The sequence below is a fragment of the Ciona intestinalis genome, chromosome 12 (genome assembly GCF_000224145.3).
Source record: "Ciona intestinalis chromosome 12, KH, whole genome shotgun sequence".
NCBI classification, from domain to species: domain Eukaryota; kingdom Metazoa; phylum Chordata; class Ascidiacea; order Phlebobranchia; family Cionidae; genus Ciona; species Ciona intestinalis.
In genome coordinates this window covers 2,693,594-2,711,898 of record NC_020177.2, presented here as the reverse complement: position 1 = coordinate 2,711,898, position 18,305 = coordinate 2,693,594, and the positions used below count along the sequence as shown (strand labels likewise).

The 18,305-nt window shown below is 33.8% G+C and overlaps 2 protein-coding genes, 2 long non-coding RNA genes and 1 other non-coding gene across 11 annotated transcripts in view; 4 read left to right on the top strand and 1 right to left on the bottom strand.

Moving 5' to 3' along the window:
* The first annotated feature begins 570 nt into the window (after positions 1-570).
* Positions 571-5,837, top strand: LOC100187119 (cathepsin L1-like). The gene is made up of 8 exons (XM_018814443.2): positions 571-724; positions 1,063-1,202; positions 2,358-2,552; positions 3,375-3,566; positions 4,185-4,353; positions 4,795-4,900; positions 5,266-5,371; positions 5,434-5,837. Exons 1-7 carry the CDS (start codon positions 631-633, stop codon positions 5,363-5,365), a joined length of 996 nt encoding a protein of 331 aa, XP_018669988.1. The 5' UTR covers positions 571-630; the 3' UTR covers positions 5,366-5,371; positions 5,434-5,837.
* A 1,843-nt stretch (positions 5,838-7,680) lies between these two features.
* Positions 7,681-18,305, top strand: part of LOC100176092 (cathepsin L1-like) — a 29,400-nt gene continuing 18,775 nt past the window's right edge. The window contains exons 1-7 of one of the 3 annotated variants that reach the window (XM_002130194.5): positions 7,687-7,843; positions 8,106-8,245; positions 8,494-8,679; positions 9,030-9,221; positions 9,643-9,808; positions 10,199-10,304; positions 10,620-10,931. In XM_002130194.5, coding sequence (XP_002130230.1) covers positions 7,753-7,843; positions 8,106-8,245; positions 8,494-8,679; positions 9,030-9,221; positions 9,643-9,808; positions 10,199-10,304; positions 10,620-10,722 — 984 coding nt within the window. In that variant the 5' untranslated portion in view covers positions 7,687-7,752 and the 3' untranslated portion in view covers positions 10,723-10,931. Of the gene's footprint in view, positions 7,844-8,105; positions 8,246-8,493; positions 8,680-9,029; positions 9,222-9,642; positions 9,809-10,198; positions 10,305-10,619; positions 10,932-18,305 lie in introns of those variants that run through there. The other 2 variants (XM_026837227.1, XM_026837226.1) reach the window with 2 other exon arrangements.
* On the top strand, positions 11,327-14,615 carry LOC108950010. Of its 5 annotated transcripts, none has more exons than XR_003396480.1 (7): positions 11,327-11,554; positions 11,909-13,023; positions 13,081-13,297; positions 13,565-13,774; positions 13,840-14,203; positions 14,257-14,400; positions 14,492-14,615. It is a non-coding gene; the product is annotated as an uncharacterized LOC108950010 (long non-coding RNA). The 5 variants fall into 5 exon arrangements; XR_003396478.1 differs by lacking the exon at positions 14,492-14,615 and having other exon boundaries at positions 13,840-13,927; positions 13,997-14,203; positions 14,257-14,463; XR_003396477.1 differs by lacking the exon at positions 14,492-14,615 and having other exon boundaries at positions 13,840-13,927; positions 13,992-14,203; positions 14,257-14,463.
* On the bottom strand, positions 15,273-17,078 carry LOC113474791. The gene is made up of 3 exons (XR_003396476.1): positions 16,669-17,078; positions 16,111-16,222; positions 15,273-15,631 (listed from the first exon to the last, which is right to left on the bottom strand). It is a non-coding gene; the product is annotated as an uncharacterized LOC113474791 (long non-coding RNA).
* LOC113474805 lies at positions 17,574-17,680 on the top strand. The gene has a single exon (XR_003396494.1). It is a non-coding gene; the product is annotated as a U6 spliceosomal RNA (small nuclear RNA).

Sequence of the window (18,305 nt, the reverse complement as noted above, 5' to 3'; positions counted from 1 at the left end):
GAACACATAGATGATATGGTCATCGCATAAGGTGTTTTAACAAATCTTAATAATTTATTCTACAATTCATTTTTAATCTGAAACAAATATATGCTAAATATTTATACCTTTTGGGCTGTTTTAAGTATTTTTCTAATATTACAACAGTGGAAATTTTATTACATTTAAAACAACTATATTTCAAGCAAATGATATATTGCAATCAAATGCTGCCAAATAAATCAAATGTGTCACCAAGATTTGCTAAGTACTAATAGTCCACTGGTGCAAAATCAACATTTGCCCAATGCATGGTTAAAGGTTAATGCATAGCTGTTTATAACTAACTTCTCAAGTTGCATTTCCACTAAAGAGTTTTTATCCCTTCAGAGCAGTATATGTTCCGAATGCAATTGATATGTATAAAAACATTCATGATATACCAATCAAAAGGATAATAAAACTGTTTAAGATATTTTAATACTGTTTTTAAAAAAAAGTAGATCTAGTACTTTTGAGTTAATTTTTTTACTATGCGTTTAAATTTTTTTTAATATTAATACCTTTTTTGCATTGCTATACTGGTATCTAAATATTTCGTGCTATTAAAGTGACTTTAATTTACACTGCAGCAAATTCTCTCAAGAAAAAATGAAGTTTTTAGTTATTTTTGCTCTGTTCATTGCATTCTCAAATGCTAGTGTTGTGTTCCAGAATGAATGGGAAGAATGGAAAACACTTTATGGTGAGTTCGTGGGTTAAACTCCTGTATATAACGGCTGTCCTTTAGTTGCTAACGCCCTTTTTTGTATTAACCTCATCTTTATTTGGTTTGTCATTTTTAAAACATAAAATACATTTTTTTTAAAGTAACAACGCATTCGTGAGGAAATAAATGAGTTGAATTTTTTTTCTGTCGCTATTTACAACTTATTTTAATTAGCTTATGCCTTTTTGTTAATTACAAGTAAACCTGAATTTAAAAAAAAGTTACAACTTTCCAGTTTATATAAAATCCTGGAAAAAAGTTGGCTAAAAACACACACAAATCGAATCGGGTAAAACAGGAATCATTTTTCGCAGGCAAAGTGTATCGGGCTGAAGAGGAATTGAAACGTCAATACATTTGGTTAGAGAACCTTAAATATGTAACCCAACATAACCTTGAAGCTGATGAGGGCAAACACACATACAAAGTCGACACCAATCAATTTGCTGACTTGGTGAGAATTTTCTAATTAAAAATTACTAAGACAATATTTTTTTCTTGGTAATAACTGTAATTATATAATGCCTAATTATTTAGAAAAATGTTTGAAATTGGGTATTGGTTCATAGCCCCTAATTGCAAGTTAATGTAGATTCCCATTTGATTTGGTTAGCTGAGTACTTGTGGTCCAAAATTTTTACTTGTTGCTTTAACATTAATTTTTTTTTTTATATAAAGTTTTTTACCTAAAGAATTTTTTGCATGTGCTTTATATTTAGGTCGCCTTAAAAAACGTTGAAACGCACTGGATAGCATTGGCTGATGTTTTATGTAGTGTATATATGGCATAGTGTATATAAAGTGGGATGGGGGAAGATGGGACACCTTTTCATTTCATTTTCTCTCCCATTTGGTAGTAAACAAAGAACATTTAAAGAATTATAAAACCTTTCCCCCACGACTCTTAAATACCGTTGTTAATTGTTTAAAACACAGTCAGGATATTTGAAAATTGTGTAGGCTACTGTCTTCTCCCGCATTACTATATACAGTATCACTTCTTGTTTGTCTGTTTTTATAGCATTTCTGACCTAAAATGTGTTATATTAATTTCTAAAACACCAAGCCCATACAGAGTTGTTTCATTTTAATAAATGTGCCAAGCACACAACATTTTTGTTAAACTCACTTTTATATCTGTTTGCTGTGCCTGGAAGTACTAGTGCATATTATGCAAACAATAAAGGATTTAACTATTATGTCATGTAATGCTGCTGTGGCCCGGTGTACTTATACATGTAGGTTGAGTTAGGTAAGCAGGTATATTTATATTAAATTATAATAAAGAAATAAATGAATAAATACTTTATTATTATTATTATTTGAGTAATGACATTTTTGTAGCATTGTAAAATTAAATTTAGAAGTGTGCCAAAAAATCGGTTATTACATAGTATGCCATATAAAAAATGTAATTATACTTTTACCTATTTTTAAATATTAAAAGTCTATTGTTTAAATGGGTAAGGTCAGTAAAGCATTCTGGGACCTTAAATTTAGGTAAAGATTGACCAAATACCAGAACACCCAGACAAATTAGAAGCTACGTACTGCTAAAAAAGTTCATGTAATAACAAATGATAAAGTTTTTAAAAAAATATTTTTTTAGAGCAATGACGAATGGCGTGAGCTAATGACAAGTCAGGTGACCAGGCCGACCAATCAGATGAGCTTCTGCAACATGACGTTCATGACAGTCGGGGATCACGTGATTGCTCCTAAAAATGTTGATTGGAGGAAAGAGGGGTACGTCACCCCTGTGAAAGATCAAAAGCAATGCGGAAGCTGTTGGGCCTTCTCTACTGTGAGTTGGTGTAAAAAAAAACAATTAAATGTTATAAATATGTGAATGAAGTGTATGGTTTTATAATTCGGAAAGTGTCGACAATTTTTAATTTGAATCAACTACTTTTGCATTTTAATAATTTGCAAGTGTATTTTGGAAGAATAGTTTTAAGATTTTTGTATAAAGACACCCATGTTATAGCTCTATAGTGAGCATGAAGTGAGCGTTATGTGCAATTGGTATTATTAAAAAACAAGATCATTGCTGTGGAGTAACCAAAGCATAACAGGGTGGGGTAACATAGAAAGTTTTCATTCTCTTTCCTTGTCCTATTTAGTAGTAAACAAAAAAATCCACAAAATGATTTTTGTGCTAACGGTATTCCATCTCACCCTACAGCAGTGCTCTTTAACCGGGAAAATATGCCAGGGGTGCACCAGTACAAAAGGGTATACAGGGGTGCATCACAAAACTCAAAAGTTTTCAGCAATAATATTGAGTTTTGAACATTTTTAACAAATTTAGCCACTTTTCTACGTTTTTTTTATTGGAATTCTATATCTTGCATCACTGGGAATTGTGAAACTAATCTATTCTTTAACAACAAACCACGTATTCTCAATGATTTTGATTAGCGGTGCTTTTCGACTAAACAGGAACTTATTTTGTACGAATTTCTCCTTGATAACGTCATTAGTTTTTCGTTAAAGCAATCGGGGGTGCATGAGTTTGTTGCAACAACTTTAGGGGTATACCAACTCAAAAAAGGTTGAAGAGCACTGCTCTACAGTACTATAAAGGCATATAAAACCTCTAAAATGATCCTCAATTTACCACCAGACTGGTTCATTGGAAGGACAGCATTTCAAGAAGACTGGTAAACTGGTTTCACTCAGCGAGCAAAATCTTGTGGACTGCAGCATGAAAGAAGGCAACCATGGATGCCAGGGTGGTCTGATGGACCTTGGGTTTGAATATATCTTCGATAATGGTGGAATTGATACTGAGTCTTCATACCCATATATGGCCAAGGTAGATTGGTTGGTATGAATGTAACTTATTTATCCTTGCCTGGCTGGGCAAGGATAGTTGTTATAACAAGTGGTTAAAGCACTTGATCACAAACTAGAGGGTACCGGGTTTAAGGCTCGATGTTGCCACTGTTGTGGGGAAAATGTTAGGCAAACAGAAACTGAAACAATCACCCACAAAATAATATATAGTAGGGTTTGGACACCTTTTCGGTCCATTTTCTTATTCCATTTGGTAGTAAACAAAGAAAGAATTATAGAACCGTATCCTCACCACTTTCATGGCCGTTTTTAACTGTTTAAAACATGAATAGGATATGAATATATTGTGCTAAAGGTGTCCCATCTCTCCCACATTACTATTTATACATGGTAACTCATAGGCAGACATGAAGTGTATAAAGTAAGACACCCATGTCATATCATCAGTATATAATGTTTGCAAGAAGACCTTATTAAACTTAAACAGTTATTGGCTACGTGTATGTGAAATGTAAAAAGATACCAAAAATCTTTATAAATACAGCATAAAAGTCACATTTGTTTTGTTTATGCAGAGATTATTTTTTACCACTAATTTGTTTGACTTTTTTACCACTAATTCCTTTGACCATTTTAGAATGAACCACAATGCATGTACAAGCGTAGTAACAGTGGTGCAACACTGACTGGATGTGTTGACATTAAGAGGGGTAGTGAGTCTGCTCTTATGAAAGCTGTTGCTGATGTTGGACCAATCTCTGTAGCAATCGATGCAGGACATAAATCCTTTCAGATGTACAAGTCAGGTTTGGAAAAAATTAGAAAAGTTTTTTTGTTTTTTGTTTTTGTTTTTTTCTTGTCTATACTGTTAGTTCTTGTCTTTTTGTTATTGTAAAAAGTTCACTATTTGTTTCCGAGAAACATTTAAGTCAGGTTCTTAAAAAAAAGAAACTTTTTAATTTTTTATTAATTTTTTTTGTCTATACTGTTCCTTTTCGTCTTTTTGTTTGTGTAAAAAATTCAAGATTTGTTTTCTAGAGACATTTAAGTCAGGTTCGACAAAAAAAAATTTTTTTTATTCTTTTTTTATTTTTTATTCTGTTACTTATCGCTTTTTTGCTTTTAAAATTATTTTTTTCGTTTTAGATGACAAAAAAGATATTATTCAAACATTATGCTGTTCCTTCTTGTCTTTCTTTAATTTTTTGTTACAGAGAGAGACAAGTTAATGGTATTATGTTAAACAGGTGTATACTATGAGCCATCATGCAGCTCTGTTAAGTTGGACCATGGTGTGTTGGCTGTTGGGTTCGGAGCTGACAATGGTGAAGATTTCTGGCTGGTTAAGAACAGGTTTACATTTAGTTAAAATAATAACTTCAATAAAAAATTAAATATAAAGCATGGAAATAGCCTAAACGAAAAATTTTGCTATTACACATTTTTTGTAGCATATTTACCTAATGAATTTTATTTTTTGAGACTTTCTTTTTTAGTTGGAAATTGTACATTTAAGCTATTTTTTTCTTTAGTCTTTAATCACTTGCAAATCCTGACTGACTTTTATAAAGTACAATATTGTTGTCAGTTCAAAAGAAAAATCAACAAAAAATGTACCATTTCCAAATTTTTATCCATATATATTGTAACTTTAAGCAAAAATATTATCAAATTGATAAAAAAATTGTATTTAGTAAACTAATAACTTTGATATATAGCTGGGGTCCAATCTGGGGTATGGAAGGTTACATTATGATGTCTCGTAACCGTGACAACAACTGCGGTATTGCCACTCAAGCCAGTTACCCTCTTGTTTAAGGATTGGTAAGATTTAATTATTTTTTATATAAAATTTATTACTTTTCTAAATCCTTGTTTTTTTACAGGTCCTACATTCCTACAAACCCATTTCCTCATGAAATAAATTTCAAATGTCTCCCTAATTTAACTCGAATTTGTAAATAGTAATTTCCCTATCATGTGTGTCACTTTCTTTTTCTGTTATGTCATTTATTAATGATGTTTTAGACATTGTTAAACCATGCAGTGTTAAAGTGTATATATATACATTTTAATTTTATTTCAAAGATCTAAACATGTTTCTTTTTTTTCAAGATTTATTTTTAGGTTTTATTTTTATTTTTTGTCTCTTGGTCACTGCTCTATGCAGACGTGCAATATTCGCTCTCTACGTCACAATGACGTCATCGTGACGTAGAAAGCGAACTCCAGATTTTAAGTAATGCTCAGCGGAGACTGATTAATAAATTCATAAAGATAAAATTTTAAATGTAATGTGTCTCATTCATTCTCTAATAGTGGGAATTAAGCAATTATAACACAGGCATTTTGTTATATGCAACGGGCTTAGTAGTTACCACCTATGTAACTTTCTGGGTAATTAGTTTATAAATGCTGATAATTTGGACTCTTTTAATGGCCACTGGGTTTAAGGCTTTAAGCTATAACAGTTTTAATGAACGTCTTGTCCAAGAACACAAAAAGACGCACACATAACGTAACAGATCTTTTAAACACAATGTACAGTTTGTAAGTGATCAACAAGTGAACTGAAAGTGTATTTTGCGGTTGTTACCTCCAACGTGAAAACAACCACAATATTAGCTATGAATTCTCGGGAAAATCTGTTTAATTGCTTTGTAATAACTCAACAACGATGGGTGTGGAAATGTACAGTAAGATGAACTTTTGAACTATAAGGTTACTGTTTAACTAATCTCTTAAATGAAAGACTATTTGAACACATTAAATTAAGATTTTAGTTTCAGATTTTGACATTCTTAGAAATTATAAAGTGTCAGACAAAATAGGGTACCGTTAGCACCTAAAACCCATATTTCCTAATCGTACTTTAATCAATTAACAACGCTGTTTTAGGGTCGCGAGGCTATGGTTATATAATTCTGTAAATAATTTTTTTTTCTACCAAATGGGACGAGAAAAGAGAATGGCGTCCCATCTTACCCCCACAGTAATATATACCCTACCCACTTTAATATAATACGGGCCTTAAAACTCAAATAGTTGCTTTTCTAAAAATGTTTTGCATCACGAGTACTTGTTTTGTTTATTACAATTTCTAAAACCAGACATTAGTAGACACGCAGTTAAAATGTATTTAATCAAGTGCCGGAAACTGTTCTCGTTGCCACTTTTAATTGATAGGCAATTTATTTTAGTTAATTTGGTTCAGAGCAACTGCTGTTTAGTAATTGCTAACGTCTAAACATGCCTATACGTATATTTAGTACTATTTGGAGTAAGATGGGATACTGTTATCCCCCAAATCTCATATTTCCTGATCGTGATTCTAATAACTCTCTTTTGAAGTCAAGGAGTTGTAAATATATATTTCTATAAACACGCATGGGACGGGGAAGCAAAATGAAAACATGTACCATTTTACCCCACTGATGTACATTAGCCCGATCGTTTAGTAGCGTACATGCCTTCTTTAAACCCTTATTTCAGCAGAAAATTAGCTGAAACGGCAATACTGGTGTTTTGTTCGCTTCATGTATATTTACCCCAACGATAGTAAACATAAAAGTGTTTTTTTTTAATATCGCATTTAACCGATATTTGCAACCAACAACAGTCGTTAATGTAAACCGCGTGCTGTGCCTGTAAATTCCGCTACAATTCAACAACATCTATTGTACTTTCACTTCTACGACCGCCTAATCAAACGTCACGAGTTTTCCGGTGCGGTTACGGCGAGTACTGGATTGCCCCACACAGTTATATAAAGAGATCCCGAACCAGTACCTATAGCAGCAGATTCGGAAGCGCAGGAAAGATTTAAAATGCAAGATTGGAATTCCATATAGCAGTGAGCCACTGGCGTGTATGAATTGATCACAGTCACAATTCGTGCTGCTGATTCAGTAATGTTTTTAATGCGCCAGCATTAGTCGTGACAAAAGTACTCGTGACAGACAAAAGTCCACGTAAAAATGCTTATGAAGAGTATAGGCAACTGGTCAGCCATCTTTATAACAGTATCAGTTGTTTGCAGCATGAGTATATAGTCTCTGGTGGAGTTAAATTAAGTTGTTGAAGCTTTCAGTTATATTTTAAAATTTTTATTTCAAGGTATTTTATTTTATTTTGTAAATTTTGTAATGCAGTTTTTTATTTACAATGAACTTTTTCGGCAGTTTGAATAAGATTACTATTCAAAAATGAAACTTTTGGTACTTGCGCTTTGCGTCGCATACGTTGCATCACGTGACACAGCGTCATTAAAGTGGAATGAATGGAAAAATACTCACGGTAACTTAACTTTTTATCTTTTGTTTTATTAACTTTCGTAAGAGTATGTATGCCGTTTAATGTCTTGCCGAAGTTAACTCACCCATATTGGTAGCAATATGTAGATCATCTAACCCGAACATTTTTTTATTTAATTTTATCGGTTGTTTTATATTACCCACTACAACTCGCTAAAATAATAGCTCGGCTACAATTTTGATTTTCTCAAACTTCCTAAAAAAAATGTTTATAAGTTTTGTGAAATGTCAATTTGATCTTCCAGGGAAGTCGTACGCATCCCATGAGGAGTTGAAGAGACAATTGATTTGGGAGAAGAACCTCCGTGTTGTGACTCAACATAATTACGAATATGACGAAGGACTTCACACCTACACCATGGCTATGACAAAATTCGCAGACTTGGTATAAATTACCATATTTCTTAATAACTGTTTATAAAGTTTACGCAGGTCTTAAATTAATCTATTACAAGGTTAGTTCAAAAACCAAAAAGAAAATAATAATCACTCGTTATGCACCTAAATGCATTGGGAATCTTTATTGTTACATATCTATTCTTTTTCCCAACTTTATCAATACACCTGTGACTTTTTAGCCAATCGCTACACTTACAACTACTAAGTTCTTTGTCTATTATTTTATATTGTCAGGAAAACGATGAATTCGCAGCAATGTACTTACCGCGCATGCGCAAAGACTCCAGAAACGGATTCTGTTCAGCGCAACCTGTTGGAGGATTCGTAGAGAACCCGACCTCTATTGATTGGAGGACTCGCGGATACGTCACACCAGTAAAGAACCAATTACAATGCGGCAGCTGCTGGGCCTTTAGTACCGTGAGTTTTTTTGTATTGTATATTTTGTACTTTTGTAAGTGGCAGTATGCAATTATCGATTTGTGTGTTTTTAACCAATGTATACTCAAGGTTTGATGCTTGTTGTAGTTACCGAAGTAATAGTGTATGTCCTTAACGGTTATTGCTTCAATCAATAACGGGACTACACTTGGTCAGTTAAACAAATATAAAACATTACACAAAAACCTACCTACTCAGTTGTATACCCGATATTGCTTCGTTCAGAAAACCATACTCCCTTTCGTAGCTTTACATACTAGAAAAGAAAAGAGGATGAGAATATGTTCCATTTTACGCCACCCTCATATAACTATTTTCTTCGGTTACAGACTGGATCATTGGAGGGCCAACATTTCGCAAAAACTAAGAACCTTGTGTCTCTGAGTGAACAGCAACTGATGGATTGCAGTTTTAAGGAAGGCGATGAAGGATGCGGTGGTGGAATAATGGATTATGCGTTTGACTACATATTTCTTGCTGGTGGCGTTGAAAGCGAGGCAGACTATCCATACGAAGCGAGGGTAAATTCTATTAGTGGTTTTAAAGTGCCTTTGGGTTTTATTAAAATTATGTGTGTGGATTTTATTAAAATTATAAAAATTCACAATAATAATTTCTCCAACCCAATGGTCCTGATGGCTTGTTTGAATTGTCAGCTATGCTTTAAAAAAAAATGTTCCGCCCAATAATATATTCACCCTTTAACTTATACAGATGGTAAATCGTAAGAGGTATAACGAGTGTATAAAACAGGTCACCTATTTCATATGTGCTTGCCCCGTCAGCATGCAAGATTAAAAAATAATTACATACATTCATTTATTCCTGATTTAAAGGTGTATGCTCCTTGGAAAGGTTGTGCATGGACTATCGCTAAAAATTGGTGTATACAGTGTTTACCACTGAAAATTAGACATAGTAATATTTTTGTTACAATTCTAGAACGACCACTGCCGATTCGATAACTCCTCAATCGCTGCGACTCTTACCGGTTGCGTTGATGTTACTTCTGGTAGCGAAACCCAGCTTGAGAAAGCTGTGGGAAGCATTGGGCCGGTGTCTGTTGCTATAGATGCATCTCATATAAGTTTTCAACTGTATGGATCAGGTAGCCTAAGTCATGTTTTGGTTGGCTGTTGATAGAGCTTGAATGAAAATGAAAAACACAGTCAATTGAGTAAGTTGTCCAGCCACAACAATGTATAGTAGGGTGGGGTAGGATGGGACATTCTATTTATTTGTCCCATTTAGTAGTAAACAAAGAACATATACAAGAATAAATAACTGTAGCCCCGCGACTTTAAACTAGCGTTGTAACACGATCAGGAAACATATGGGGTTAAGGTGCTTACGGTATCCCATCTTACACTTGCAGTTCTATATTAGTTGTTGTGATTTGAGACGACAACAACAGTGTTTTATAAATGCCAACGCCGTTTCGACTACATTTACCTATTGGAATTAAACCTTAATACTATGGCCTGTTATTCCTTCGCAGGAGTTAACTACGAGCCAATGTGTAGCACCACCACTCTTGATCACGGTGTGCTTGCTGTTGGTTACGGGGCAGATAATGGAAATGAATACTGGATAGTGAAGAACAGGTATGTAATATGTATCATTGAGAACGCAATGGGCAGTCAGTTTACACTTAACAGTCATTTCTTTATCGGTGGTCATTAATGAGTTGTCTAAATTGACAATTATGCACAAAAAAGCGTAATGCACAAAAAGTAGATGCATGGCCACTTTGAATAAACAGTTGCGTATGAGGCTATGGGACCCAGAATGTTTTAACAACTGTCGTTTTGCTATTCATTTCCTTCTCTTGGTTTTTTAAACGACATGATCTTCGCTATTTTTTTTAAAACCAAATCGATTTGCCTATCGTTTGCGAAAACTCTATGTTATTATTTCAGCTGGGGAGAAGGCTGGGGTCATCTTAACGGTTACATCAAGATGTCAAAGAACAGAAACAACAACTGTGGCATTGCTACCCAAGCTAGCTACCCAACTGTCTAAAACTACTATTTTGAAAGTGTCAAAACTTGTAAATAATAATTTTACCGAACAGTGTTTTGTCAAAGATTTTAATCTCTTTGGTTTTATTGATTTTTGATTTACGAATGTTTGTATTTTCGCTGAAATTTGCTTGGCTTGTTATATACAAAAGTGGCCGTGATGTGTCTTATACCACCTACGAAAATAAATCTATACATATATAATCTAAACCTGGCAATATGTCAAACAAAATCGTGTATACACATAATAGTGTAAGGGGTTGGTCTTATGGAGGTAAATGTCGTAAAACGACAACAATTCGTTTTTAGTGGAGATATGTGGTGCGCTTCAGCCAATCACAAATTGAAAAACGACCATAATTCGTTTTTGCTTGAGGTAGAATTGTGGTACGCTACAGCCAATCATAACGTAAAAAATGACCACAATTCGTTTTTGGTCGATAATTTTGGTACGCTACAGCCAACCAGAGTTCAGAATGTGACCACAATTCGTTTTGCTCGATTTTTTTTGACCAATCACAGCTCAGCAAGCGACCACAATTTTGATCGTGATGACGTCAGAATTTAAAAAAGTTGGTCTTGTTGTCTGTGACTGCTCGGCAAGTAAAACGCATTCGCAAATAGCGTTAAAACTTTAGTTTACTAGTAACTCCAGTCAATATCGAGTTAATTTCGTGTTTGTTAATGTAGTATTGATTTGGTAAGCCAATTTTTCGATTTATTACGGGTTAGTTCAGCAGTTTTGCAAGGAACAGTTTTCCGAATTGTACTGTTTTTAAAACTCTAGAATTTGAAAAGTATCGCTTGTATACCTGGGAATTGAACTGTATGTGGTAAGTTTTGTTTGGTAAACTTTAAATCCAAATGTTTGTTGTGTTAAAAATGTCCTATATGACATGTGTACTACTTTATTAATTATGAAATATATATATATATTTGTTATTTTTTTTTAATTTGTCTTAGAGAGCATTGAAACTATAATATACCTAGTGAGTAATTGTACTGAATGTTTTGTACATTTAAACAGGGATAAACATGAATGTTTTTCCGATTAAGTCAAAAATGTGTGGACAGAGGCCTACAACAGATGAGCAATAGAAATTAAAGGCAGTGTAGACCAATATAAGCTATTTTAATACTGTTGGTTTTCAATTGAAAGTGTTCATGCTTTATTTATTTTGAAACAGAATTGATAAACTGTGGTGGGATTTTTCCAGCCATCACTACAATGCAGACAACGCCAAATCCTGGAAGATATGTAGCGCATAAATTACAGCTGTGAATGCCAAAAAAAATCTGGAGAGCAATATTTATTTGTCTTTAACTAGGCTGCTCTAAAGAACCTACAAGTACTGGCTTTTATCATCACACTCAACAGGTGGTGCATGGTGGACATTTATAATCGAGCGGCAGAATATCCAGAATGCTCGAAATGCAAGAAAAAGTTTATCATTTGGAGCCGAGGAATTGACGATCCGCTAGATGTGGACTACCTGTTTTAATTTACAGAAAATCCAAACTCACTTCAATATTTGGTAAAATTTTAAAAGTCAATGTCCACAAAAACATCACAAAAAAGCGAGAGTTGCTTAAGGAACATTATCATGGGTCACCAACGTTGGCAACAAAATACTTCCAAATGCTCATGTTGGTACTTACAGAAGGAGAAGGAAGTTTAAACAATATTGCCTTATACAATATATTCCAATGCCATTGACGGAAAGTTACTCCAATGCGGAAAGTTACTCCAATGTCCCCTGTCAGACCTTATACACGTTGATAGAAGTTGTTGTTCAAGTCGCCCCAATGTAAACAAACTATTTCACAAGTGGGAAGCAACAATTGTTCATCTGGACATTTAGCATTTTATTTAGCGCATTGGAATCCCACCCTCTCTATGATATTTTTCTCGGCCAGTTGTCCCAATGCATCTTCGAGAGTAATGAGGACTTGAACCTATTAATCCGAGCTAATATGTTGCAGCTGGTCGGCAGTGGTTTTTTTAAATCTTTCATACTAAAACAGAACTTGCAAAACACTGCTGTCGAAAAACAAGATTCAAAGAAGAAATAAAACAACTGATGGGCCAACTGATTCAAACATTTACTGGTGCACTAGGGGTACCACTTTTGGATGCGGAACTCACATCATTGATATGGAAAGAGCAGCAGCAGCATGTAAAGTGTATCACAGATCCTGAAAATTATGCATTGTATATTGAAATGGGACAATTAAAAAAGGGCAACAGAATGCTAAAAACTTACAGATGTGGACGAGGGTCTTTTAAACTGATTTATTCCAGGTAATAATCCCTGGAAAATTCAATCCTTGTTAAACTGGTAATGTTTAATTTATCCAGGTACAAGTGCAAGTGACTTGCACTTTCAAAACATATCTGTTGAAGGGAATATCGAGATGAAATTTTGACAGCGTTGCTGCTGCTGTATCGTCTCCTAAAACGATCTCTAGCTATAACGCCACAGTGCTCCACACAGCCAATAAGCTAGCAAGGCTGTCTTTAAACAAGAAATGCGGCACAGTGCTATACATGGTAATACACCTGGGCCAATATACAGGTAAAGCAACCTTGGTTTTTCTCTCATTGAAGCCGATTCCACCCATTGTACTGTTCATGTCTTTTACACACATTTTTTCCCTCACTTCTTATTCATATTTTGGTTTAAGAACTGTTGTTTTGCGGTTGATTCCCTTCACTATGTTTTTTTTAGGTAACATGATCTTTTCTATCATTTCGAAGAAATATTTAAAATAATGTTACGTAGCCTTAAGACAAAATAATCAAGCCATTATTAACCCTGTTTTTTTTTTGTTTTTACCACCAGGTGAACTTATTGGTGTTAAGTACTTATAACTGGAGCAGTGTTGAACGCCTTTAACTCTTGATGAGCCTGCAGACAAATTGCTGCTAGTGCTGGCCGATATGAGCGATTTATAAACGTTCAAGGAATTCCTGTAAGATCTGGAGGAAAAAGGTGATATCGCTGAAGCTACATTAAAAAGTTTGCTTGCAAATTTCTACAGGCCCGCTTCTGGTATGTTAATTAAAATCAACCTTTATGCACTGTAACTCATATAACTTATAACGATATCTATTTAGACGAGGGCCCAAGAACAAAAGGAGGAAGGTGATATCGCGGAAGCTACATTAGGCAGTTTGCTTCCAGATACAAACAGTCTTGCTTCTGGTATGTGTATTAGGAACATGCTTTATGCACCAAGACTTACAGCTGTAATAACTTAAATTTTAAGTTCAGGTGTGTCAGCAGTTAGACCTACAATGTGTGCAAGTAGACCTTAAAACCTGGTCACCAGAATCAGGTTCCACTTCGTTTTTATGCTTTACCTTCACTTCTAAATCAGAACTGTTGGCAGCCAATACAAAGGCAAATATGAGAAAACAGAAAACCCACTTGTAAACAGGTTATTTATTGAGTTTGCAAGTGGTCTCATCTGTGGCAGAGGTAAGGATGAACAGTAGGTTGAATAAACACTTACTTACTTAATGTTTTTACAGGTGTATGTGGGACAAAGCAATATCTTTGTCCATATCATGGTAACCCTTTGGTAATGGTCTCTAATATAGAGTGTACCGGCTCCTTGACAAATGAGTATGCCTTGGACATCGTGAGGCACCTGTTGGACGTATACGACAAGCGACGTATGTTTTCCCCTCCCTACTGTACCAGAAAAAAACAGAAAATGTTTAGGGTTTTTAGAAAATTTATCACTTGGTTGATTATTTTTTGCAGATGTTTCCTGGGGGCTTTTACTGGTACTTCTTAATAGCCCGGCTGCAATCGATATGTAGAATCTACCATTTTCAAAACTGTGTGACATACACACTGGTCCAGAACGTCGACAGAGTAAAACAATACAAATATTGACATAATCATCACTTTCTATAAACACATTCGTGACTGCGTGATGAATAACAGTCGGGTCATGGCAAAATGGAAAATTCAGTTGCCGCTTGCTGGATATTAACTTCAAAATTTTAACGCAGTTTTACATTATTTGTGAATCATTATGACTTTTTTTAGCAACATAGAAAAGAAAAAGAAGCCAGATGTTCTGACACAAGGAATATGATTATAAATAACAGAGCTATCTATGGCCTCTTCACAGCCCCTGCTTTAAGCTGAACCTCTATTCCACAAACCTACAAACCCAGCTACTTGTAGAATTCAAGCTAGACACTGCACAATTATACCAACACTACCAACAATAGACCCTATGATGTCACAAAGCAAACGGAATTATTTAAAACGAAACAGGACGAGCTAGTGGTTATTGTGAAGTGGCCATACCACAGAACAGTTGAAATAAAATGTAAACCGTCCAAAAACGAAGAGACCCCCATACACATAAACAACATTATGGTAACTGGTACTGCATGGAATGAATCCGGCAACATACGACCAGCGGAACCAAGAATTTTTTGTCAAAGACAGACTGTAGAAATGGAAACAGTTGTCCAACAATAAAAGCGAATACGTTTATTGTATTATTCCAGATTTGGTACTAAACTTGCTCAGCGGTACATATTTATTTTCTTTAAATAACAAATGTGAACGCTTAATATTCCACACTTTTAACCTTTTGAATGAAGTTTATTAATTTTGCCTTCTCAGTAAAGCTATGCACTTTTTTATTTAGTTTAATACAGTTTATAATTGCTATGTAAATCAAATTTATTATTGCACTTAAAAGGAAGCGATCATACAGAAATTAAAAACTTTTTCGTAAAATAAATGCACACAAGTTTAAAAGCATTTAAAAATTAGTTTTAAACAATGGGGTAGCTAGCTTGGGTAGCAATGCCACAGTTGTTGTTTTTGTTCTTTGCCATCTTGATGTAACCCCTAAGTTTACCCCAGCCTTCGCCCCAGCTGGAATAAAACAGAACATTGCATTTTAAAGTTCAATGCATACATTTTGTTGGCTAAAAGCAAGGTTTTATTTTTACTTTTAAATTATAGGACAATCATCTACTAGAATAATAATGAAATATTTTTAGCTATATAAATACATTTCCTATATTGCAGGGCAACAACAATTGTTATAAATAACACAGGTGCCCAGTTTTATACATTGTGTCAGTTTTGGGGTGTTCTTTTTTCTGAATAGCTGAATGCTAAATAACATATACTTTACATTACCTATTATAGTATGAATGAACCTAACCTACTTTATTGCATGGCTGGAAAACGTCAGTCCTTTTTAAACAGGAATGTTCTGCTCCAAACACCTCGTGCCAGCTTACGAGTTACCAAGTATGTTACTTTATGGGTGATTATTTTATTTTTTTTATGTGTAGCTGATAATTTGGACAACCTATTAGTGACAACTGAGTTAAAGCAATACTAACCTGTTCTTGACCATTCAGGAATCCTGACCATTATCAGCACCATACCCAACAGCAAGGACACCATGGTCAAGTGAAGCAGGGCTGCTGCTACACTGTTGTTCGTAATAAATACCTTCAAAAATAAAACAAATGCATTTTAAACTTTATCATGTTAACTTTTATTCACACAACAAACAATTTTTAGGTTTAATGAATTTGGATTTGAGTAGTTTTTTTTAAGAGCGAGGTAAAAAAATTGTAAATTCGTTGTTTTTTTTTTCTTTTTGTTGTTTTAATAATTTTTTTAGGCTTAAACAACATTCAGTATATTCATTTGTAGTACACCTTTGTTTTAAAGCGCTCCAATTACTCAATTAGATTTATTTGGAAAAAGTAAAAATGTCAATAAATTACAGAAAATGCAAAATATGATTAGTTATTACATATATAATAGCTGAGTTGTTCACCTAAAAAAAGCTTGGCAACATATAGCATACTTATTTATATGTTATGTTAAAGTTTCAATACTGTACAATAAATAATGCAAACCACCAAGCCAAATAACCTTTAATCTATTACCTGTATAATCAATAGTTCCCACCCCTTAACTTATAACCTTTAACTACCAACCTCTAACACTTTCCAATCAGCCTAATCTGAAATTTTACGGCGGATTCTTCACCAGCAGAGCCAAAAATTCAATATTTTACAAAAAATGAACAAAATTTTGACAAATATATTCAACTTTTTCACGATAAACGCAGTGCAAGCCACAAAAAGTATCTATCAACAACAGAACAGCCTCCAGTTTGAGCAAACAACTGATGTTTTGCCAGACTAAACTAAAAATAGCCCTGTAGCACTTCTGCATGCATTAAAAAATCAAAAACTTCAGAAAAAAAGGGTTTAATTGTATACTTTGGTATAGGTTTCCCGCTAACTTTGAACTATCACAGCCTAAGTTTAAGTAGATTAAAACAATTTTAACAAAAAAGTTAGTGAAAAAAATTTTGCATTTGCTAAAACGGCCGATTATCGGTAATACTTGTAATAAAAGTTACACAAGGTACAAAAAACTTGTTTTTACTGCCTAGCAATCATTTTAAACTAAACCTAATCATAATATATGAATAAATACGGTAATAAAAGGCTTTTAACGCAAAATTTTAGCCAAAATTTAAACTTGAGAAAATTGACGGCGCAGTAAGCCAAGCGCGCAGGGGAATAACCTTGACACAATTATTTCATTTTTGTAGAATAGGGAGATTACCTAATAAAGGAAATGTACAATTTAATGTTTTAGGTCGAAATATATCGGTTTTAGAGTTTAAAACGTAAAATTTAACTCGCGCGAACCCGTAAACGCACTTATGACGTATTAACTATGTCTGTGCGACGCTGCGTAGACGGCGGGGAGTTTCCCCATTAAATTAAAAGCCTTTTTTTCATCGTCTTATTAATCTAGATGGAAAGAAACGCTAAATGTACTAGCTTCGGCAGTACATATACTAAAATTGGAACGATACAGAGAAGATTAGCATGGCCCCTGCGCAAGGATGACACGCAAAATCGTGAAGCGTTCCATATTTTTAATTTTTTAGGCAATACATTAAAAAATATGAGCGATTTAGTTCATCTTGAGGCGCAGGTAGCCTATAAATAAGAGCAACAATCGAATGCTTAGTTTTACTACACAATTATTGGCTGTACAACATCAAAATTTCAAACAAACGGAGCACATACAGAGGTTATTTTGCATTTGAACCTCCTATATAACAGGGTTGGGGAAGACGTCGACGCCTTTTGCACAAAATTTTCAAATATCCTTATCTTGTTTTAAACAATTAACACCGGTCTGTGGGATTTGTAGGGGCACGGTTTTATAATTCTTTCAGTGTTTTTGTTTATTAATAAATGGGACAAGAAAAGATAGTAAAAAGAAGTCCCATCTCCCCCATCCTACTATATAATTATTAATATTAATATTTTACACGAGAACTATTTTTTGGAATTTTTAATAGTAATATTTTATATATTTTATATATTTTATATATTTTATATATTTTATATATTTTATATATTTTATATATTTTATATATTTTATATATTTTATATATTTTATATATTTTATATATTTTATATATTTTATATATTTTATATATTTTATATATTTTATATATTTTATATATTTTATATATTTTATATATTTTAGGGAT

Coding starts and splice junctions, on each gene's coding strand:
- LOC100187119 (XM_018814443.2), top strand. CDS start 631: ATGAAGTTTTTAGTTATTTTTGCTCTGTTCATTGCATTCTCAAATGCT. Junction 725..1,062: donor AGAATGGAAAACACTTTATG/GTGAGTTCGTGG, acceptor CATTTTTCGCAG/GCAAAGTGTATCGGGCTGAA. Junction 2,553..3,374: donor GCTGTTGGGCCTTCTCTACT/GTGAGTTGGTGT, acceptor ATTTACCACCAG/ACTGGTTCATTGGAAGGACA.